This window comes from Pleurodeles waltl, chromosome 5 (genome assembly GCF_031143425.1).
Source record: "Pleurodeles waltl isolate 20211129_DDA chromosome 5, aPleWal1.hap1.20221129, whole genome shotgun sequence".
In the NCBI taxonomy this organism is placed as follows: Eukaryota; Metazoa; Chordata; class Amphibia; order Caudata; family Salamandridae; genus Pleurodeles; species Pleurodeles waltl.
The window spans coordinates 1,832,439,036-1,832,459,729 of NC_090444.1; the positions used below are offsets into that span (position 1 = coordinate 1,832,439,036).

The window sequence follows — 20,694 nt, forward strand, 5'->3', positions numbered from 1 at the left end:
TAATGGGAAGGCTAAGAAGTTTCTTTCCTGAACCTTTTCCTGGGGGAGTCCCTGGATCAGATTGAGAACCATTAGCTACTTTTTCAACAGATGGGGCACTTTTAGCCTTATCTTGTTCTCTAAGCATGTTAAGTAACAGTTCCAAGGAAGGATTCTTCCCTACACTCAATCCTCTCTCTATGCAGAAACTCCTTGCTCCTTTCCAGCTAAGGTGATCATATGCAATCTTAGACAGGTCAACATTTTGGCCTGTGCCAGACATTTTTAGAGAGAGTTAAAGTGATAGAAAAAGAGAAAAAAGTGTTCAGAACTTTTTAGAAAGACAGAAAAAAACTTTTAAAACTTTTAAGAACTTTTTGAAAGTTTAGAAGTACTTTTCAGCACTTTAGAAAAGAGTGAAAAGAGGAAATGCAAATTTTTTTAGCTATGTGTACACACACTGAACTTGTTTTGTATATTTTTCTCTTATGAAAAGTACAATGACAAGAGTGGTAAGTAGTCTCAAAGCACTTATCCCACCGCTGCACAACCAATGTAGGAGGCTGGACTGGCTTGTAGTGAGTACCAAGGGGTACTTGCACCTTGCACCAGGCCCAGTTATCCCTTATTAGTGTATAGGGTGTCTAGCAGCTTAGGCTGATAGATAATGGTAGCTTAGCAGAGCAGCTTAGGCTGAACTAGGAGACGTGTGAAGCTACTACAGTACCACAAGTGTCACTTGCACAATATCATAAGAAAACACAATACACAGTTATACTAAAAATAAAGGTACTTTATTTTAATGACAATATGCCAAAGTATCTTAGAGTGTACCCTCAGTGAGAGGATAGGAAATATACACAAGATATATGTACACAATACCAAAAATGTGCAGTATAGTCTTAGAAAACAGTGCAAACAATGTATAGTTACAATAGGATGCAATGGGGACACATAGGGATAGGGGCAACACAAACCATATACTCCAAAAGTGGAATGCGAACCACGAATGGACCCCAAACCTATGTGACCTTGTAGAGGGTCGCTGGGACTATTAGAAAATAGTGAGAGTTAGAAAAATAACCCTCCCCAAGACCCTGAAAAGTGAGTGCAAAGTGCACTAAAGTTCCCCCAAAGACAAAGAAGTCGTGATAGAGGAATAATGCAGGAAAGACACAAACCAACAATGCAACAATGATGGATTTCCAATCTAGGGTACCTGTGGAACAAGGGAACCAAGTCCAAAAGTCACAAGCAAGTCGGAGATGGGCATATGCCCAGGAAATGCCAGCTGTGGGTGCAAAGAAGCTTCTACTGGACAGAAGAAGCTGTGGTTTCTGCAGGAACGAAAAGGGCTAGAGACTTCCCCTTTGGTGGACAGATCCCTCTCGCCGTGGAAAGTCGTGCAGAAGTGTTTTCCCGCCGAAAGAACACCAACAAGCCTTGCTACCTGCAAATCGAGCGGTTAGCGTTTTTGGACGCTGCTGTGGCCCAGGAGGGACCAGGAGGTCGCAAATTGGACCAGAAGGTAGAGGGGACGTCGAGCAAGACAAGGAGCCCTCTCAGCAGCAGGTAGTACCCAGAGAAGTGCCAGAAACAGTGTGAGAAAGTAGCCTCTTTCTAGCCTTGTTACCCCCACTTTGGGCCTGTTTGTGAGTGTATGTCAGGGTGTTTTCACTGTCTCACTGGTATCCTGCTTGCCAGGGCCCAGTGCTCATAGTGAAAACCCTATGTTTTCAGTATGTTTGTTATGTGTCACTGGGACCCTGCTAGTCAGGATCCCAGTGCTCATAAGTTTGTGACCTATAGGTATGTGTTCCCTGTGTGATGCCTAACTGTCTCACTGAGGCTCTGCTAACCAGAACCTCAGTGGTTATGCTCTCTCATTACTTTCAAATTGTCACTAACAGGCTAGTGACCAATTTTACCAATTTACATTGGCTTACTGGAACACCCTTATAATTCCCTAGTATATGGTACTGAGGTACCCAGGGTATTGGGGTTCCAGGAGATCCCTATGGGCTGCAGCATTTCTTTTGCCACCCATAGGGAGCTCTGACAATTCTTACACAGGCCTGCCACTGCAGCCTGAGTGAAATAACGTCCACGTTATTTCACAGCCATTTTACACTGCACTTAAGTAACTTATAAGTCACCTATATGTCTAACCTTCACCTGGTAAAGGTTAGGTGCAAAGTTACTTAGTGTGAGGGCACCCTGGCACTAGCCAAGGTGCCCCCACATTGTTCAGAGCCAATTCCCTGAACTTTGTGAGTGCGGGGACACCATTACACGCGTGCACTACATATAGGTAACTACCTATATATAGCTTCACAATGGTAACTCCGAATATGGCCATGTAACATGTCTATGATCATGGAATTGCCCCCTCTATGCCATCCTGGCATAGTTGGCACAATCCCATAATCCCAGTAGTCTGTAGCACAGACCTTGGTACTGCCAAACTGCCTTTCCTGGGGTTTCACTGCAGCTGCTGCTGCTGCCAACCCCTCAGACAGGCATCTGCCCCCCTGGGGTCCAGCCAGGCCTGGCCCAGGATGGCAGAACAAAGGACTTCCTCTGAGAGAGGGTGTTACACCCTCTCCCTTTGGAAAAGGGTGTGAAGGCAGGGGAGGAGTAGCCCCCCCAGCCTCTGGAAATGCTTTCTTGGGCACAGATGTGCCCAATTCTGCATAAGCCAGTCTACACCGGTTCAGGGGACCCCTTAGCCCTGCTCTGGCGCGAAACTGGACAAAGGAAAGGGGAGTGACCACTCCCCTGACCTGCACCTCCCCTGGGAGGTGTCCAGAGCTCCTCCAGTGTGCTCCAGACCTCTGCCATCTTGGAAACAGAGGTGCTGCTGGCACACTGGACTGCTCTGAGTGGCCAGTGCCACCAGGTGACGTCAGAGACTCCTTGTGATAGGCTCCTTCAGGTGTTGCTAGCCTATCCTCTCTCCTAGGTAGCCAAACCCTCTTTTCTGGCTATTTAGGGTCTCTGTCTCTGGGGAAACTTTAGATAACGAATGCAAGAGCTCAGCCGAGTTCCTCTGCATCTCTCTCTTCACCTTCTGATAAGGAATCGACTGCTGACAGCGCTGGAAGCCTGCAAAACTGCAACAAAGTAGCTAAGACGACTACTGCAACTCTGTAACGCTGATCCTGCCGCCTTCTCGACTGTTTTCCTGCTTGTGCATGCTGTGGGGGTAGTCTGCCTCCTCTCTGCACCAGAAGCTCCGAAGAAATCTCCCGTGGGTCGACGGAATCTTCCCCCTGCAACCGCAGGCACCAAAAAGCTGCATTACCGGTCCCTTGGGTCTCCTCTCAGCACGACGAGCGAGGTCCCTCGAATCCAGCGACTCTGTCCAAGTGACCCCCACAGTCCAGTGACTCTTCAGTCCAAGTTTGGTGGAGGTAAGTCCTTGCCTCACCTCGCTGGGCTGCATTGCTGGGAACCGCGACTTTTGCAGCTACTCCGGCCCCTGTGCACTTCCGGCGGAAATCCTTTGTGCACAGTCCAGCCTGGGTCCACGGCACTCTAACCTGCATTGCACGACCTCCTAAGTTGTTCTTCGGCGACGTGGGATTTCTTTGTGCGACTTCGGGTGAGCACCGTTTCATGCATCCTTGTAGTGCCTGTTTCTGGCACTTCTCCGGGTGCTACCTGCTGCTGAGAGGGCTCCTTGTCTTGCTCGACGTCCCCTCTCTCTCCTGGTCCAATTTACGACCTCCTGGTCCCTCCAGGGCCACAGCAGTGTCCAAAAACGCTAACCGCACCATTTGCAGCTAGCAAGGCTTGTTGGCGTTCTTTCGGCGGGAAAGCACTTCTGCACGACTCTCCACGGCGAGAGGGATCCGTCCACCAAAGGGGAAGTCTCTAGCCCTTTTCGTTCCTGCAGAAACCGCAGCTTCTTCTGTCCAGTAGAAGCTTCTTTGCACCCGCAGCTGGCATTTCCTGGGCATCTGCCCATCTCCGACTTGCTTGTGACTTTTGGACTTGGTCCCCTTGTTCCACAGGTACCCTAGATTGGAAATCCACCGTTGTTGCATTGTTGGTTTGTGTCTTTCCTGCATTATTCCTCTAACACGACTTCTTTGTCATTAGGGGAACTTTAGTGCACTTTGCACTCACTTTTCAGGGTCTTGGGGAGGGTTATTTTTCTAACTCTCACTATTTTCTAATAGTCCCAGCGACCCTCTACAAGGTCACATAGGTTTGGGGTCCATTCGTGGTTCGCATTCCACTTTTGGAGTATATGGTTTGTGTTGCCCCTATCCCTATGTTTCCCCATTGCATCCTATTGTAACTATACATTGTTTGCACTGTTTTCTAAGACTATACTGCATATTTTTGCTATTTTGTATATATATCTTGTGTATATTTCCTATCCTCTCACTGAGGGTACACTCTAAGATACTTTGGCATATTGTCATAAAAATAAAGTACCTTTATTTTTAGTATAACTGTGTATTGTGTTTTCTTATGATATTGTGCATATGACACTAAGTGGTACTGTAGTAGCTTCACACGTCTCCTAGTTCAGCCTAAGCTGCTCTGCTAAGCTACCATTATCTATCAGCCTAAGCTGCTAGACACCCTATACACTAATAAGGGATAACTGGGCCTGGTGCAAGGTGCAAGTACCCCTTGGTACTCACTACAAGCCAGTCCAGCCTCCTACATTGGTTGTGCAGCGGTGGGATAAGTGCTTTGAGACTACTTACCACTCTTGTCATTGTACTTTTCATAAGAGAAAAATATACAAAACAAGGTCAGTGTATATACACATAGCCAAAAAGTTTTGCATTTCCTCTTTTCACTCTTTTCTAAGTGCTGAAAAGTACTTCTAAACTTTCAAAAAGTTCTTAAAAGTTTAAAAAGTTTTTTTTTCTGTCTTTCTAAAAAGTTCTGAAAACTTTTTTTCTCTTTTTCTATCACTTTAACTCTCTCTAAAAATGTCTGGCACAGGCCAAAATGTTGATCTGTCCAAACTTGCATATGATCACCTTAGCTGGAAAGGAGCAAGGAGTCTCTGCATAGAGAGAGGTTTGAGTGTAGGGAAGAATCCTTCTTTGGAATTATTGCTTAACATGCTTAGAGAACAAGATAAGGCCATAGGGGCCACATCTGTTGAAAAAGTAGCAAATGGTTCCCAATCTGATCCAGGGACTCCCCCAGGAAAAGATTCAGGAAAGAAACTTCCTAGCCTGCCCATTACTAGACAGTCTAGCATAGTTGGTAATGATGGAGAGCCTCACCATACAATTAGTGTTGTCTCACATCATAGCAAAAGCATTTATTCTCACCATACTGGTAGTAATGTTTCTGTTAGCCAAGCTGTTAGGGTGGCTTCTGTAAGGGACAGGTCTCCTTCTGTTCATTCCCATCATACCTCTGTATCTAGGAATGTCCCTCCCACCAACCCTGATGACAGAATGTTAGAGAGGGAACTCAATAAGTTGAGGGTGGAACAAACCAGACTGAAGCTTAAAAAGCAACAGCTGGATTTGGATAGACAGTCTTTTGAACTAGAGAAGGAAAGACAGAAGTTGGGTTTAGAAACCCATGGTGGCAGCAGCAGTATTCCCCATAGTCATCCTGCAAAAGAGCATGATTCCAGGAATCTGCACAAGATAGTTCCCCCTTATAAGGAGGGGGATGACATTAACAAGTGGTTTGCTGCACTTGAGAGGGCCTGTGTTGTACAGGATGTCCCTCAAAGGCAGTGGGCTGCTATCCTATGGCTATCATTTAGTGGAAAAGGTAGGTATAGGCTCCTTACTGTGAAAGAAAATGATGCTAATAATTTTACAGTTCTTAAGAATGCACTCCTGGATGGTTATGGCTTAACCACTGAACAATACAGGATAAAGTTCAGAGAGACCAAAAAGGAGTCTTCACAAGACTGGGTTGATTTCATTGACCATTCAGTGAAGGCCTTGGAGGGGTGGTGTAGGAGGCTGGACTGGCTTGTAGTGAGTACCAAGGGGTACTTGCACCTTGCACCAGGCCCAGTTATCCCTTATTAGTGTATAGGGTGTCTAGCAGCTTAGGCTGATAGATAATGGTAGCTTAGCAGAGCAGCTTAGGCTGAACTAGGAGACGTGTGAAGCTACTATAGTACCACTTAGTGTCATATGCACAATATCACAAGAAAACACAATACACAGTTATACTAAAAATAAAGGTACTTTATTTTTATGACAATATGCCAAAGTATCTTAGAGTGTACCCTCAGTGAGAGGATAGGAAATATACACAAGATATATATACACAATAGCAAAAATATGCAGTATAGTCTTAGAAAACAGTGCAAACAATGTATAGTTACAATAGGATGTAATGGGGAAACATAGGGATAGGGGCAACACAAACCATATACTCCAAAAGTGGAATGCGAACCACGAATGGACCCCAAACCTATGTGACCTTGTAGAGGGTCGCTGGGACTATTAGAAAATAGTGAGAGTTAGAAAAATAACCCTCCCCAAGACCCTGAAAAGTGAGTGCAAAGTGCACTAAAGTTCCCCTAAGGACAAAGAAGTCGTGTTAGAGGAATAATGCAGGAAAGACACAAACCAACAATGCAACAACTGTGGATTAACAATCTAGGGTACCTGTGGAACAAGGGGACCAAGTCCAAAAGTCACAAGCAAGTCGGAGATGGGCAGATGCCCAGGAAATGCCAGCTGCGGGTGCAAAGAAGCTTCTACTGGACAGAAGAAGCTGAGGTTTCTGCAGGAACGAAAAAGGCTAGAGACTTCCCCTTTGGTGGACAGATCCCACTCGCCGTGGAGAGTCGTGCAGAAGTGATTTCCCGCCGAAAGAATGCCAACAAGCCTTGCTAGCTGCAAATCGTGCGGTTAACGTTTTTGGACGCTGCTGAGGCCCAGGAGGGACCAGGAGGTCGCAAATTGGACCAGCTGAGAGAGGGGACGTCGAGCAAGACAAGCAGCCCTCTCTGAAGCCGGTAGCACCCGGAGAAGTGCCAGAAACAGGCACTACAAGGATGCGTGAAACGGTGCTCGCCGAAGTTGCACAAAGGAGTCCCACGTCGACGAAGACCAACTTAGAAAGTCGTGCAATGCAGGTTAGAGTGCCGTGGACACAGGATTGGCTGTGCACAAAGGATTTCTGCCGGAAGTGCACAGGGGCCGGAGTAGCTGCAAAGTCGCGGTTCCCAGCAATGCAGCCCAGCGAGGTGAGGCAAGGACTTACCTCCACCAAACTTGGACTGAAGAGTCACTGGACTGTGGGGGTCACTTGGACAGAGTCGCTGGATTCGAGGGACCTCGCTCGTCGTGCTGAGAGGAGACCCAAGGGACCGGTAATGCAGCTTTTTGGTGCCTGCGGTTGCAGGGGGAAGATTCCGTCGACCCACGGGAGATTTCTTCGGAGCTTCTGGTGCAGAGAGGAGGCAGACTACCCCCACAGCATGCACAAGCAGGAAAACAGTCGAGAAGGCGGCAGGATCAGCGTTACAGAGTTGCAGTAGTCGTCTTTGCTACTATGTTGCAGGTTTGCAGGCTTCCAGCGCGGTCAGCGGTCGATTCCTTATCAGAAGGTGAAGAGGGAGATGCAGAGGAACTCGGCTGAGCTCGTGCATTCGTTATCTAAAGTTTCCCCAGAGACAGAGACCCTAAATAGCCAGAAAAGAGGGTTTGGCTACCTAGGAGAGAGGAAAGGCTACTAACACCTGAAGGAGCCTATCACAAGGAGTCTCTGACGTCACCTGGTGGCACTGGCCACTCAGAGCAGTCCAGTGTGCCAGCAGCACCTCTGTTTCCAAGATGGCAGAGGTCTGGAGCACACTGGAGGAGCTCTGGACACCTCCCAGGGGAGGTGCAGGTCAGGGGAGTGGTCACTCCCCTTTCCTTTGTCCAGTTTCGCGCCAGAGCAGGGGCTAAGGGGTCCCTGAACCGGTGTAGACTGGCTTATGCAGAATTGGGCACATCTGTGCCCAACAAAGCATTTCCAGAGGCTGGGGGAGGCTACTCCTCCCCTGCCTTCACACCATTTTCCAAAGGGAGAGGGTGTCACACCCTCTCTCAGATGAAGTTCTTTGTTCTGCCATCCTGGGCCAGGCCTGGCTGGACCCCAGGAGGGCAGCTGCCTGTCTGAGGGGTTGGCAGCAGCAGCAGCTGCAGAGAAACCCCAGGAAGGGCAGTATGGCAGTACCAGGGTCTGTGCTACAGACCACTGGGATCATGGAATTGTACCAACAATGCCAGGATGGCATAGAGGGGGCAATTCCATGATCATAGACATGTTACATGGCCATATTCGGAGTTACCATGGTGAAGCTACATATAGGTAGTGACCTATATGTAGTGCACGCGTGTAATGGTGTCCCCGCACTCACAAAGTTCAGTGAATTGGCTCTGAACAATGTGGGGGCACCTTGGCTAGTGCCAGGGTGCCCTCACACTAAGTAACTTTGCACCTAACCTTTACCAGGTAAAGGTTAGACATATAGGTGACTTATAAGTTACTTAAGTGCAGTGTAAAATGGCTGTGAAATAACGTGGACGTTATTTCACTCAGGCTGCAGTGGCAGGCCTGTGTAAGAATTGTCAGAGCTCCCTATGGGTGGCAAAAGAAATGCTGCAGCCCATAGGGATCTCCTGGAACCCCAATACCCTGGGTACCTCAGTACCATATACTAGGGAATTATAAGGGTGTTCCAGTAAGCCAATGTAAATTGGTAAAAATGGTCACTAGCCTGTCAGTGACAATTTGGAAAGAAATGAGAGAGCATAACCACTGAGGTTCTGATTAGCAGAGCCTCAGTGAGACAGTTAGTCACTACACAGGTAACACATTCAGGCACACTTATGAGCACTGGGGCCCTGGGTTACCAGGGTCCCAGTGACACATACAACTAAAACAACATATATACAGTGAAAAATGGGGGTAACATGCCAGGCAAGATGGTACTTTCCTACACAACCCCCCCCCCCAAACGAAGGACAATAAGACTAGCCATTACCTGATGAGTCTTCATTGTCTAAGTGGAAATATCTGGAGAGTCTATCTGCATTGGAGTGGCTACTCCCAGGTCTATGTTCCACTGTATAGTCCATTCCCTGTAGGGATATGGACCACCTCAACAATTTAGGATTTTCACCTTTCATTTGTTTTAGCCAAAGTAGAGGTTTGTGGTCTGTCTGAACAATGAAGTGAGTGCCAAACAGGTATGGCCTCAACTTCTTCAGAGCCCAGACCACAGCAAAGGCCTCCCTCTGAATGGCAGACCAACGCTTTTCTCTAGGGGTCAACCTTCTACTAATAAAAGCAACAGGTTGATCCTGGCCCTCAGAATTAAGTTGTGATAGGACTGCCCCTACTCCTAATTCAGATGCATCAGTTTGGACATAGAATTTTTTAGAGTAACAAGGGCTTTTCAGGACAGGTGCAGAGCACATGGCCTGCTTCAGCTCCTCAAAAGCTTTCTGACAGTTTGCTGTCCATAATACCTTTTTAGGCATTTTCTTGGATGTGAGGTCATTAAGAGGGGCTGCAATGGAGCCATAGTTCTTAATGAACCTCCTGTAATACCCAGTGAGGCCTAGGAAGGCTCTCACCTGAGTCTGAGTGGTAGGGGGAACCCAATCAATAATAGTTTGGATTTTCCCCTGAAGTGGTGCAATCTGTTCCCCACCAACAAGGTGTCCCAGATAAACCACCTTACCCTGCCCTATCTGGCACTTTGAAGCCTTGATAGTGAGGCCTGCCTTTTGCAGGGCCTCCAAAACTTTCCAAAGGTGGACCAGGTGATCATCCCAGCTGGAGCTAAAGACAGCTATATCATCCAAATATGCTGCACTGAAAGCTTCCAGCCCTTGTAGGACTGTGTTCACCAACCTCTGAAAAGTGGCAGGTGCATTTTTCAGACCAAAAGGCATTACAGTAAACTGGTAATGTCCTCCAATGGTAGAAAATGCAGTCTTAGATTTAGCATCTTCTGACAATTTGATCTGCCAATACCCTGCAGTCAAATCAAAAGTGCTTAGATACTTGGCAGATGCCAGTGTATCTATGAGCTCATCTGCCCTGGGTATAGGGTGAGCATCAGTTTTGGTTACCAAGTTGAGACCTCTATAGTCGACACAAAACCTCATTTCCTTCTTTCCATCTTTAGAATTGGGTTTTGGTACCAGTACCACAGGAGAAGCCCATGGACTGTCAGAGTGCTCAACCACTCCTAGTTCCAACATCTTCTGAACTTCTTGCTTTATGCAGTCCCTGACATGGTCAGGCTGCCTATAGATCTTACCTTTGACAGGTAAACTGTCTCCAGTATCTATAGTGTGCTCACACCAAGAAGTGGTGCCTGGCACAATGGAGAAGAGTTCTGAAAATTGTCCTAGGAGATTTATGCAATTATCTTTCTGCTCAGCAGTAAGACAATCAGCCAAAACTACACCTTCCACAAGAGCATCTTGTTCTGTGGAAGAGAAGAGATCAGGTAGAGGATCACTGTCTTCTTCCTGTCCCTCATCTGTTGCCATGAGCAGGGTGAGATCAGCCCTGTCATAGTAGGGTTTCAGGCGGTTGACATGGAGCACCCTAAGGGGACTCCTGGCAGTGCCTAAGTCAACCAAGTAGGTGACTTCACCCTTCTTTTCAACAATTGTGTGGGGTCCACTCCATTTATCTTGGAGTGCTCTTGGGGCCACAGGCTCCAAGACCCACACTTTCTGCCCTGGTTGGTACTGAACCAAAACAGCCTTCTGATCATGCCATTGCTTCTGGAGCTCTTGGCTGGCCTGAAGGTTTTTACTGGCCTTTTTCATGTACTCAGCCATCCTTGATCTGAGGCCAAGTACATAATCCACAATATCCTTCTTAGGAGCTTTTAAAGGTTGTTCCCAACCCTCTTTTACAAGTGTGAGTGGACCCCTAACAGGGTGTCCAAAAAGAAGTTCAAAGGGGCTGAAGCCCACTCCTTTCTGGGGTACCTCCCTGTAGGCAAAAAGGAGGCATGGTAGAAGGATATCCCATCTCCTGCGGAGTTTTTCAGGGAGTCCCATAATCATGCCTTTGAGAGTTTAATTAAATCTCTCCACCAGTCCATTTGTTTGTGGATGATAGGGTGTTGTGAACTTGTAAGTTACACCACACTCCTTCCACATGGCCTTTAAGTATGCAGACATGAAATTGCTTCCTCTGTCTGATACTACTTCCTTTGGGAAGCCCACCCTGGAAAATATTCCCAGGAGGGCCTTTGCCACTGCAGGAGCTGTAGTGGTCCTTAAAGGAATAGCTTCAGGATATCTTGTGGCATGGTCCACTACCACCAAGATAAACCTATTGCCTGAAGCAGTAGGAGGGTCAAGGGGGCCAACTATGTCAACCCCTACCCTTTCAAAGGGAACCCCAACCACAGGCAGTGGGATAAGGGGTGCCTTTGGAGTGCCACCTGTCTTGCCACTGGCTTGACAGGTTTCACAGGACTTACAAAATTCTTTTGTGTCCTCAGACATCCTAGGCCAATGAAACAGTGGTACCAATCTGTCCCAAGTTTTCATTTGACCCAGGTGCCCAGCTAAGGGAATGTCATGTGCCAGTGTTAGGAGGAACTTTCTGTACTCCTGAGGAATCACTAATCTCCTGGCAGCTCCAGGTTTAGGATCCCTATGCTCAGTGTACAAGAGGTTGTCCTCCCAGTAAACTCTGTGTGAGTCACTGACATCCCCATTAGCCTGTTTGACAGCTTGCTGTCTGAGACCCTCTAATGTGGGACAGGTTTGCTGTGCCACATTCAGCTCCTCTCTGGCAGGCCCCCCTTCACCCAAAAGCTCCGCAGTGTCTGCTTCCAGCTCCTCTGGTGTAGGTTCTGCACAGGGAGGGAATTCTTCTTCCTCAGAAGTAGAATCCACTGTAGAGGGAGGGATAGTAGGAAGTGGTTTGCTTCTACTAGCCCTAGCTTTAGGGAGCACTTGGTCCATTGTTCCAGGATCCAAGCTTCCCTGTCCTTTTTGCTTTTTGGCCTGAGCCCTTGTCAAAGCAAAAATATGCCCTGGGATGCCCAGCATTGCTGCATGGGCCTCCAACTCCACATCTGACCAAGCTGATGTCTCCAAATCGTTCCCTAATAGACAGTCTACAGGTAAATCTGAAGCTACCACAACTTTCTTTGGACCAGATACCCCCCCCCAGTTGAGATTTACAACAGCCATGGGGTGGCTTTGTGTTATGTTGTGAGCATCGGTTACTTGGTACTGGTGTCCAAGTATGTGTTGTTCAGGGTGCACCAGTTTCTCAATCACCATTGTGACACTGGCACCTGTGTCCCTGTAGGCCTGGACCTCAACACCATTTATTAGGGCTAGTTGCTTGTACTTCTCCAAGTTAAGGGGGCAAGCAACCAAAGTGGCTAAGTCAATAGCCCCTTCAGAGACTAAAGTAGCCTCTGTGGTCTCCCTAATCAGACCAACCCCAACTAAATTACCAAAAGTGAGCCCAGCTACTCCCTTGGATTGGCTATTAGTAGGTTTGCTCCCACCACCACTGCTATTAGTAGGGACACTAGGTGTAGCAGTAGGGGTTGTAGTGGTAGGAGCTGTGGTGCCTTTCTTTGGACAACTGGGATCTGTTGTCCAATGGCCTTTTATTTTACATAAATAGCACCATGGTTTCTTTTCCTTGTTCTGATTAAAGGAGGATTTGGGCCCACCACCCCCACCAGAGTGTTTTTGTGGGCCTGATGAAGACTCATTTTTAGATTTGTCCCCACCCTTGTCAGAAGACTTACCATCCTTCTTTTTGTTGCCATCTTTGTCACCCCCTGTATGAACTTTTCTGTTCACTCTTGTTCTGACCCATTTGTCTGCCTTCTTTCCCAATTCTTGGGGAGAGGTCAGATCAGAGTCCACCAAGTACTGGTGCAACAAATCAGACACACAATTATTAAGAATATGCTCTCTCAGGATCAAGTTATACAGGCTGTCATAATCAGTAACTTTACTGCCATGTAACCACCCCTCCAAGGCCTTCACTGCCTGGTCAATGAAATCAACCCAGTCTTGTGAAGACTCCTTTTTGGTATCTCTGAACTTTATCCTGTACTGTTCAGTGGTTAAGCCATAACCATCCAGGAGTGCATTCTTAAGAACTTGGAAATTGTTAGCATCATTTTCTTTTACAGTAAGGAGCCTATCCCTACCTTTTCCAGTAAATGATAGCCATAGGATAGCAGCCCACTGCTTTTGAGGGACATCCTGTACAGCACAGGCCCTCTCAAGTGCAGCAAACCACTTGTTAATGTCATCCCCCTCCTTGTAAGGGGGAACTATCTTATGCAGATTCCTGGAATCATGCTCTTTTGCAGGATGACTATGGGGAATACTGCTGCTGCCACCATGGGTATCTAAACCCATCTTCTGTCTTTCCCTCTCTATTTCTAAAGACTGTCTATCCAAATCCAGCTGTTGCTTCTTGAGCTTCAGTCTGGTTTGCTCCACTCTCAATCTATTGAGCTCCCTTTCTAACAATCTGTCATCAGGGTGGGTGGGAGGGACATTTCTAGATACAGAGGTATGATGGGAATGAACAGAAGGAGACCTGTCCCTTACAGAGGGCACCCTAACAGCTTGGCTACCAGTATAATGTGAGAGCACATCCTCAGTATGATGTGATTCAACCTCTGTACCAACTATGCTAGACTGTCTAGTAATGGGCAGGCTGAGAAGTTTCTTTCCTGAACCTTTTCCTGGGGGAGTCCCTGGATCAGATTGAGAACCATTAGCTACTTTTTCTACAGATTGGGCACTTATGGCCTTATCCTGTACTCTAAGCATATTAATTAACAGTTCTAAGGAAGGATTCTTCCCTACACTCAAACCTCTCTCTATGCAGAGACTCCTTGCTCCTTTCCAGCTAAGGTGATCATATGCAAGTTTGGACAGTTCAACTTTTTGGCCTGTGCCAGACATTTTTTAGAGAGAGTTAAAGTGATAGACAAAGAGAAAAAAAGTTTTCAGAACTTTTTTGGAAAGACAGAAAAAACTTTTTAAACTTTTAAGAACTTTTTGAAAGTTTAGAAGTACTTTTCAGCACTTAGAAAAGAGTGAAAAGAGGAAATGCAAAACTTTTTGGCTATGTGTATATACACTGACCTTGTTTTGTATATTTTTCTCTTATGAAAAGTACAATGACAAGAGTGGTAAGTAGTCTCAAAGCACTTATCCCACCGCTGCACAACCAATGTAGGAGGCTGGACTGGCTTGTAGTGAGTACCAAGGGGTACTTGCACCTTGCACCAGGCCCAGTTATCCCTTATTAGTGTATAGGGTGTCTAGCAGCTTAGGCTGATAGATAATGGTAGCTTAGCAAAGCAGCTCAGGCTGAACTAGGAGACGTGTGAAGCTACTACAGTACCACTTAGTGTCATATGCACAATATCATAAGAAAACACAATACACAGTTATACTAAAAATAAAGGTACTTTATTTTTATGACAATATGCCAAAGTCTCTTAGAGTGTACCCTCAGTGAGAGGATACGAAATATACACAAGATATATATACACAATAGCAAAAATATGCAGTATAGTCTTAGAAAACAGTGCAAACAATGTATAGTTACAATAGGATGCAATGGGGAAACATAGGGATAGGGGCAACACAAACCATATACTCCAAAAGTGGAATGCGAACCACGAATGGACCCCAAACCTATGTGACCTTGTAGAGGGTCGCTGGGACTATTAGAAAATAGTGAGAGTTAGAAAAATAACCCTCCCCAAGACCCTGAAAAGTGAGTGCAAAGTGCACTAAAGTTCCCCTAAGGACAAAATAGTCGTGTTAGAGGGAAAATGCAAGGAAAACACAAATCAGCAATGCAACAACGATGGATTCCTGACTGAGGGTACCTGTGGAACAAGGGGACCAAGTCCAAAAGTCACAAGCAGCTCGGAGATGGGCAGATGCCCAAGAAATGCCAGCGGTTGGTGCAAAGAAGCTCTTACTAGGCTGAAGAACTGTGAATACTGCAGGAACGACAAGGGCTAGAGACTTCCCCTTTGGAGGATGGATCCCCCACGCCTTGGAGAGTCGTGCAGAAGTGTTTTCCCGCCGGATGGACGCCAACAAGCCTTGCTACACGCAAATCGTGCGTTTGGCGTTTTTGGACGCTGCTGGGGCCCAGGAGGGACCAGGAGGTCGCAAATTGGACCTGCAGAGAGAGGGGACGTCGAGCAAGACAAAGAGCCCTCACTGAAGCAGGTAGCACCCGGAGAAGTGCCAGAAACAGGCACTACGAGGATGCGTGAAACGGTGCTCGCCGAAGTTGCACAAAGGAGTCCCACGTCGCCGGAGACCAACTTAGAAAGTCGTGCAATGCAGGTTAAAGTGCCGTGGACCCAGGCTTGGCTGTGCACGAAGGATTTCCGCCGGAAGTGCACAGGGGCCGGAGTAGCTTGCAAAGTCGCGGTTCCCAGCAATGCAGCCCAGCGAGGTGAGGCAAGGACTTACCTCCACCAAACTTGGGCTGAAGAGTCACTGGACTGTGGGGGTCACTTGGACGGTGTCGCTGGATTCGAGGGACCTCGCTCGTCGTGCTGAGAGGAGACCCAAGGGACCGGTAATGCAGCTTTTTGGTGCCTGCGGTTGCAGGGGGAAGATTCCGTCGACCCACGGGAGATTTCTTCGGAGCTTCTGGTGCAGAGAGGAGGCAGACTACCCCCACAGCATGCACAAGCAGGAAAACAGTCGAGAAGGCGGCAGGATCAGCGTTACAGAGTTGCAGTAGTCGTCTTTGCTACTATGTTGCAGGTTTGCAGGCTTCCAGCGCGGTCAGCGGTCGATTCCTTATCAGAAGGTGAAGAGGGAGATGCAGAGGAACTCGGCTGAGCTCGTGCATTCGTTATCTAAAGTTTCCCCAGAGACAGAGACCCTAAATAGCCAGAAAAGAGGGTTTGGCTACCTAGGAGAGAGGAAAGGCTACTAACACCTGAAGGAGCCTATCACAAGGAGTCTCTGACGTCACCTGGTGGCACTGGCCACTCAGAGCAGTCCAGTGTGCCAGCAGCACCTCTGTTTCCAAGATGGCAGAGGTCTGGAGCACACTGGAGGAGCTCTGGACACCTCCCAGGGGAGGTGCAGGTCAGGGGAGTGGTCACTCCCCTTTCCTTTGTCCAGTTTCGCGCCAGAGCAGGGGCTAAGGGGTCCCTGAACCGGTGTAGACTGGCTTATGCAGAATTGGGCACATCTGTGCCCAACAAAGCATTTCCAGAGGCTGGGGGAGGCTACTCCTCCCCTGCCTTCACACCATTTTCCAAAGGGAGAGGGTGTCACACCCTCTCTCAGAGGAAGTTCTTTGTTCTGCCATCCTGGGCCAGGCCTGGCTGGACCCCAGGAGGGCAGCTGCCTGTCTGAGGGGTTGGCAGCAGCAGCAGCTGCAGAGAAACCCCAGGAAGGGCAGTAAGGCAGTACCAGGGTCTGTGCTACAGACCACTGGGATCATGGAATTGTACCAACAATGCCAGGATGGCATAGAGGGGGCAATTCCATGATCATAGACATGTTACATGGCCATATTCGGAGTTACCATGGTGAAGCTACATATAGGTAGTGACCTATATGTAGTGCACGCGTGTAATGGTGTCCCCGCACTCACAAAGTTCAGTGAATTGGCTCTGAACAATGTGGGGGCACCTTGGCTAGTGCCAGGGTGCCCTCACACTAAGTAACTTTGCACCTAACCTTTACCAGGTAAAGGTTAGACATATAGGTGACTTATAAGTTACTTAAGTGCAGTGTAAAATGGCTGTGAAATAACGTGGACGTTATTTCACTCAGGCTGCAGTGGCAGGCCTGTGTAAGAATTGTCAGAGCTCCCTATGGGTGGCAAAAGAAATGCTGCAGCCCATAGGGATCTCCTGGAACCCCAATACCCTGGGTACCTCAGTACCATATACTAGGGAATTATAAGGGTGTTCCAGTAAGCCAATGTAAATTGGTAAAAATGGTCACTAGCCTGTCAGTGACAATTTGGAAAGAAATGAGAGAGCATAACCACTGAGGTTCTGATTAGCAGAGCCTCAGTGAGACAGTTAGTCACTACACAGGTAACACATTCAGGCACACTTATGAGCACTGGGGCCCTGGGTTACCAGGGTCCCAGTGACACATACAACTAAAACAACATATATACAGTGAAAAATGGGGGTAACATGCCAGGCAAGATGGTACTTTCCTACAGTAAGCCAATGTAAATTGGTAAAATTGGTCACTAGCCTGTTAGTGACAATTTGGAAAGAAATGAGAGAGCATAACCACTGAGGTTCTGATTAGCAGAGCCTCAGTGAGACAGTTAGTCACTACACAGGTAACACATTCAGGCACACTTATGAGCACTGGGGCCCTGGTGAACAGGGTCCCAGTGACACATACAACTAAAACAACATATATACAGTGAAAAATGGGGGTAACATGCCAGGCAAGATGGTACTTTCCTACACAGTGTGCCAATCAGAATTCGTAAAATTAGTCACTAGCCTGCAGTGACAATTTTAAAAGCAGAGAGAGCATATACACTGGGGTTCTGGTTAGCAGAGCCTCAGTGATACAGTTAGGCACCATACAGGGAACACATACAGGGCACACTGTATGAACACTGGGGTCCTGGCGAGCAGGATCCCAGTGACATAGGCAAAAATAAACATACATATCAGTAAAAATGGGGGTAACATGCCAGGCAAGATGGTACTTTGCTACACACCTGAATTGTGCACTCTCCTACAAGCAGAAGAGTGACTGTGTGCTACTACTGGCAGGCTGCACTTTCTGGACATGAACCGTGGTGAGAACCAAGAGACAATTTTAAACGTGATAAAATGAGCACATTGAGCATTGTAAAAGGGTTAATCTGCACATTAGCCTTTTTTTATGCTACTATACAAATTCCTACTGCAAAGGGAGAAAGACCAAGACCAGATAAAGGGGCAACCCAGGGAGAGAGGAATAGGCTAGCCAACTGAGGCACAGTTAACCCAAACCCCATTGCACTAAATTGTGTTTATTCAACACTACTTGTGTAGTATTTAATTTTGATGTATAATAAGGCACTTTTCATTTTAAAAGTAAATCCCTAGGTTGGACTATCATTTACTGCACTGCTGTGTGATTGTTGAGTACTGAACTCAAGCACCCCAAAGTACTTTCCTGAGAAACCTGTGACTTCTTGTTATTGCTTCCATTGAGAGTAAAGCATCTTAATAGGAGACGTTTACACAGCCATGGTAGACCAGACCACAGAACAGCATAGGAAAACAACTTCAAACCCCATGGTTGAGACCCAGTAGCCCTTGCTTGACAAGTGGCTGCCCCAGCCACAGAACAGGGTCTGGCAGCCTACCATGCAGTGTTTGGGGAAAAAGACCCAGCAACATCTATTTTAATTTGGATAACCCAATACGTTTTAGGGATATCCAATGCCAAGGATCTCAATCCTCATGGTTGAGGCTCAGTAGCCCCTAGTCTCCCTGTCCCCCATGAATGGGGTCTAGCAACCTGTCGTGCAGTCTTTGGAAAGCCTGGAATGTCAATTTCAATCTGGATAACATGTTAATTTTAAGGTTTTCAGTTTAATATGCAGGTGTGGATTCCAATGTTCTGTTTAATGAGATTTTAGCAGTGCTTTCATTTGAATGTATGGTGTTTCTTCATTAGGATACAGAATCAGGGAAAGAGAGATCAAAAGGCACACCACACATATTCCTATAACCACCTTCTTTTGTGTTTAGACCATTGTGAAAGTTGAGTAGTAAAATGTTAAGCCGTTGTTGCAATTTACCCATAATATACTTGTGTATTGAACCAACAACTGTTCCGGCTAGCAGTGTGGGAATGCCTCTAAACAAGAAAAGCAAGGAGAAAGCATATCAGATACACCCCAGCCCTTCGCCTCCTCCAGACTGGTCCATTAGCTGGCTGAGAGCCTGTGACTTTTTCAAGATTTAATTTAAATTGTGGAGTTAAATGCACTTTTTCTCCCCATTTGTTCATGATCTACTCAATGGAGAATCCCTTCTACAGAAAACTCCCTGGAGAAAGGCTGTTTTCCTTCTTTGCAGTGTGCAAATCAGGTCAGTTATCACACTCCACCATGTTTAAAGATCATCAGTTGCCACTAAATTAGCATGCTAGATTTGCACAGTGTGCTTGGCTGGAACATGTTTGTTTGCAGTACTTTTTTTTCTAGATATGTATTGGGTTAATGTTTTGGGTGTAATAGCAGTGCAGTGTTCAAGAATCTAAGCTAAAACATCTAAGCACTACTTCACACACCCCGGATTTCCATCCATAGTTTTATAGCTTGCTGAAGTGGTAGTTAGAGCACTGAAGGCTTCATGTGGAATTAGGTAGTACCAGAGATGAATGCAGGCAGCACCCGCCTAAGAAAATATGCATGCCTTGACACTTTACTGAGTAAGTGGTGGTTTCACCCTCCTCTCTTGAAGTTCCCATACCTAGCCCCTACCTCTTGAAGGAACACACCTACAAAGAGTGTAAAATTAACATTGATGAATACAGCAATTGAATGATCTACAGCTGATCCACAGTGCTTACCACTATGATACGATCTTTGTGGGGGATAGGGTTTTCACATGATCTGACTTTATAATCTGCAAAAGCACTACAAAAAAGCTCCTATCACAAGTCAACACTTGACAAAACATTTAACAACAAGAATAGATAAATGCATTTATAGCTCTCCAAATGAGGAGTTGTCACCATGAATGGCGCACATTCTGGGGCGTTATATTAACAGTGGCCCAGTGTGAGAGTAATGTCCTAAAAGTATAGTTAAATAGCTCAGCATCTCAATAACCGATATACAGGTTTTAAAGGAACTAATATAATTAGCTTTTGCAAAAAGTTATTTTACAGGTATCGTTTTGGGTGAAATTAAACTTTTTTAACAGGAATTAATTATGTCTTTGTTATAATCAATTATAGGTGCCAAACTTAGCATTGATGGAGCTGTAGAATTAAAAAAAGCTGAGACCATAGATTTTGGTAAACTGCAATCCTTTGAAGATATGATGGCTGCTGCTTCTAATCCTGATCTAGTTCACCAGCTAGAGGATCTCCTCATGATGTGGTATAAACAAATTGAGCAGGCAAGTTGAATTAGATAAGTATATAAAGTGTGCTTTACAATTGTATCATTCAAGTATAAAGGGGTTTGAAATGATCTTTTCCTTAAGAGACACCTCTAAACACTATAATATTTATCACAGAGAAAAGAAAAAATATGCAAAATGACTATACTCAAACACTTTATGACACATGATCATAATAAAACAAAAAATTCCAGTACAAAGACATTCAGGAATTTGTCTTTATCACCAGGCACCTCCACTAAATCTATCTCCGCGTTTCTATGTATTTCTTTTCACATATCTAAAAACGGCCAGTGCATTGTAGATAGTGACTGAACAATGTCATCAATATATATATATATATATATATATATATATATATATATATATTGTAGAACAAAGTGGTCGAAGAGTTGCTGGGCGGCGCACTCCACTGCTGGTGCCATTGACAAAGAGGACCAATCTCGAAAATGTATATAATGCCAAAAGGATTTCACTGTACTCCACGAGGTACAAGTAGCGTGTATTTTATTGCAGTAACAACCACCTGGTTGTTACTGCAATAAAATACACGCTACTTGTACCTCGTGGAGTGCGGTGAAATC

At 46.2% G+C, this 20,694-nt stretch overlaps 1 protein-coding gene across 1 annotated transcript in view; it reads left to right on the forward strand.

The window, feature by feature from the left end:
* The window catches only part of DNAH8 (dynein axonemal heavy chain 8), a 9,979,189-nt gene that overhangs the window by 547,686 nt on the left and 9,410,809 nt on the right, over positions 1-20,694 (forward strand). The window contains exon 4 of the mRNA XM_069236651.1: positions 19,944-20,107. Within this exon, the coding sequence (XP_069092752.1) occupies positions 19,944-20,107 (164 nt within the window). The remainder of the gene's footprint in view (positions 1-19,943; positions 20,108-20,694) is intronic.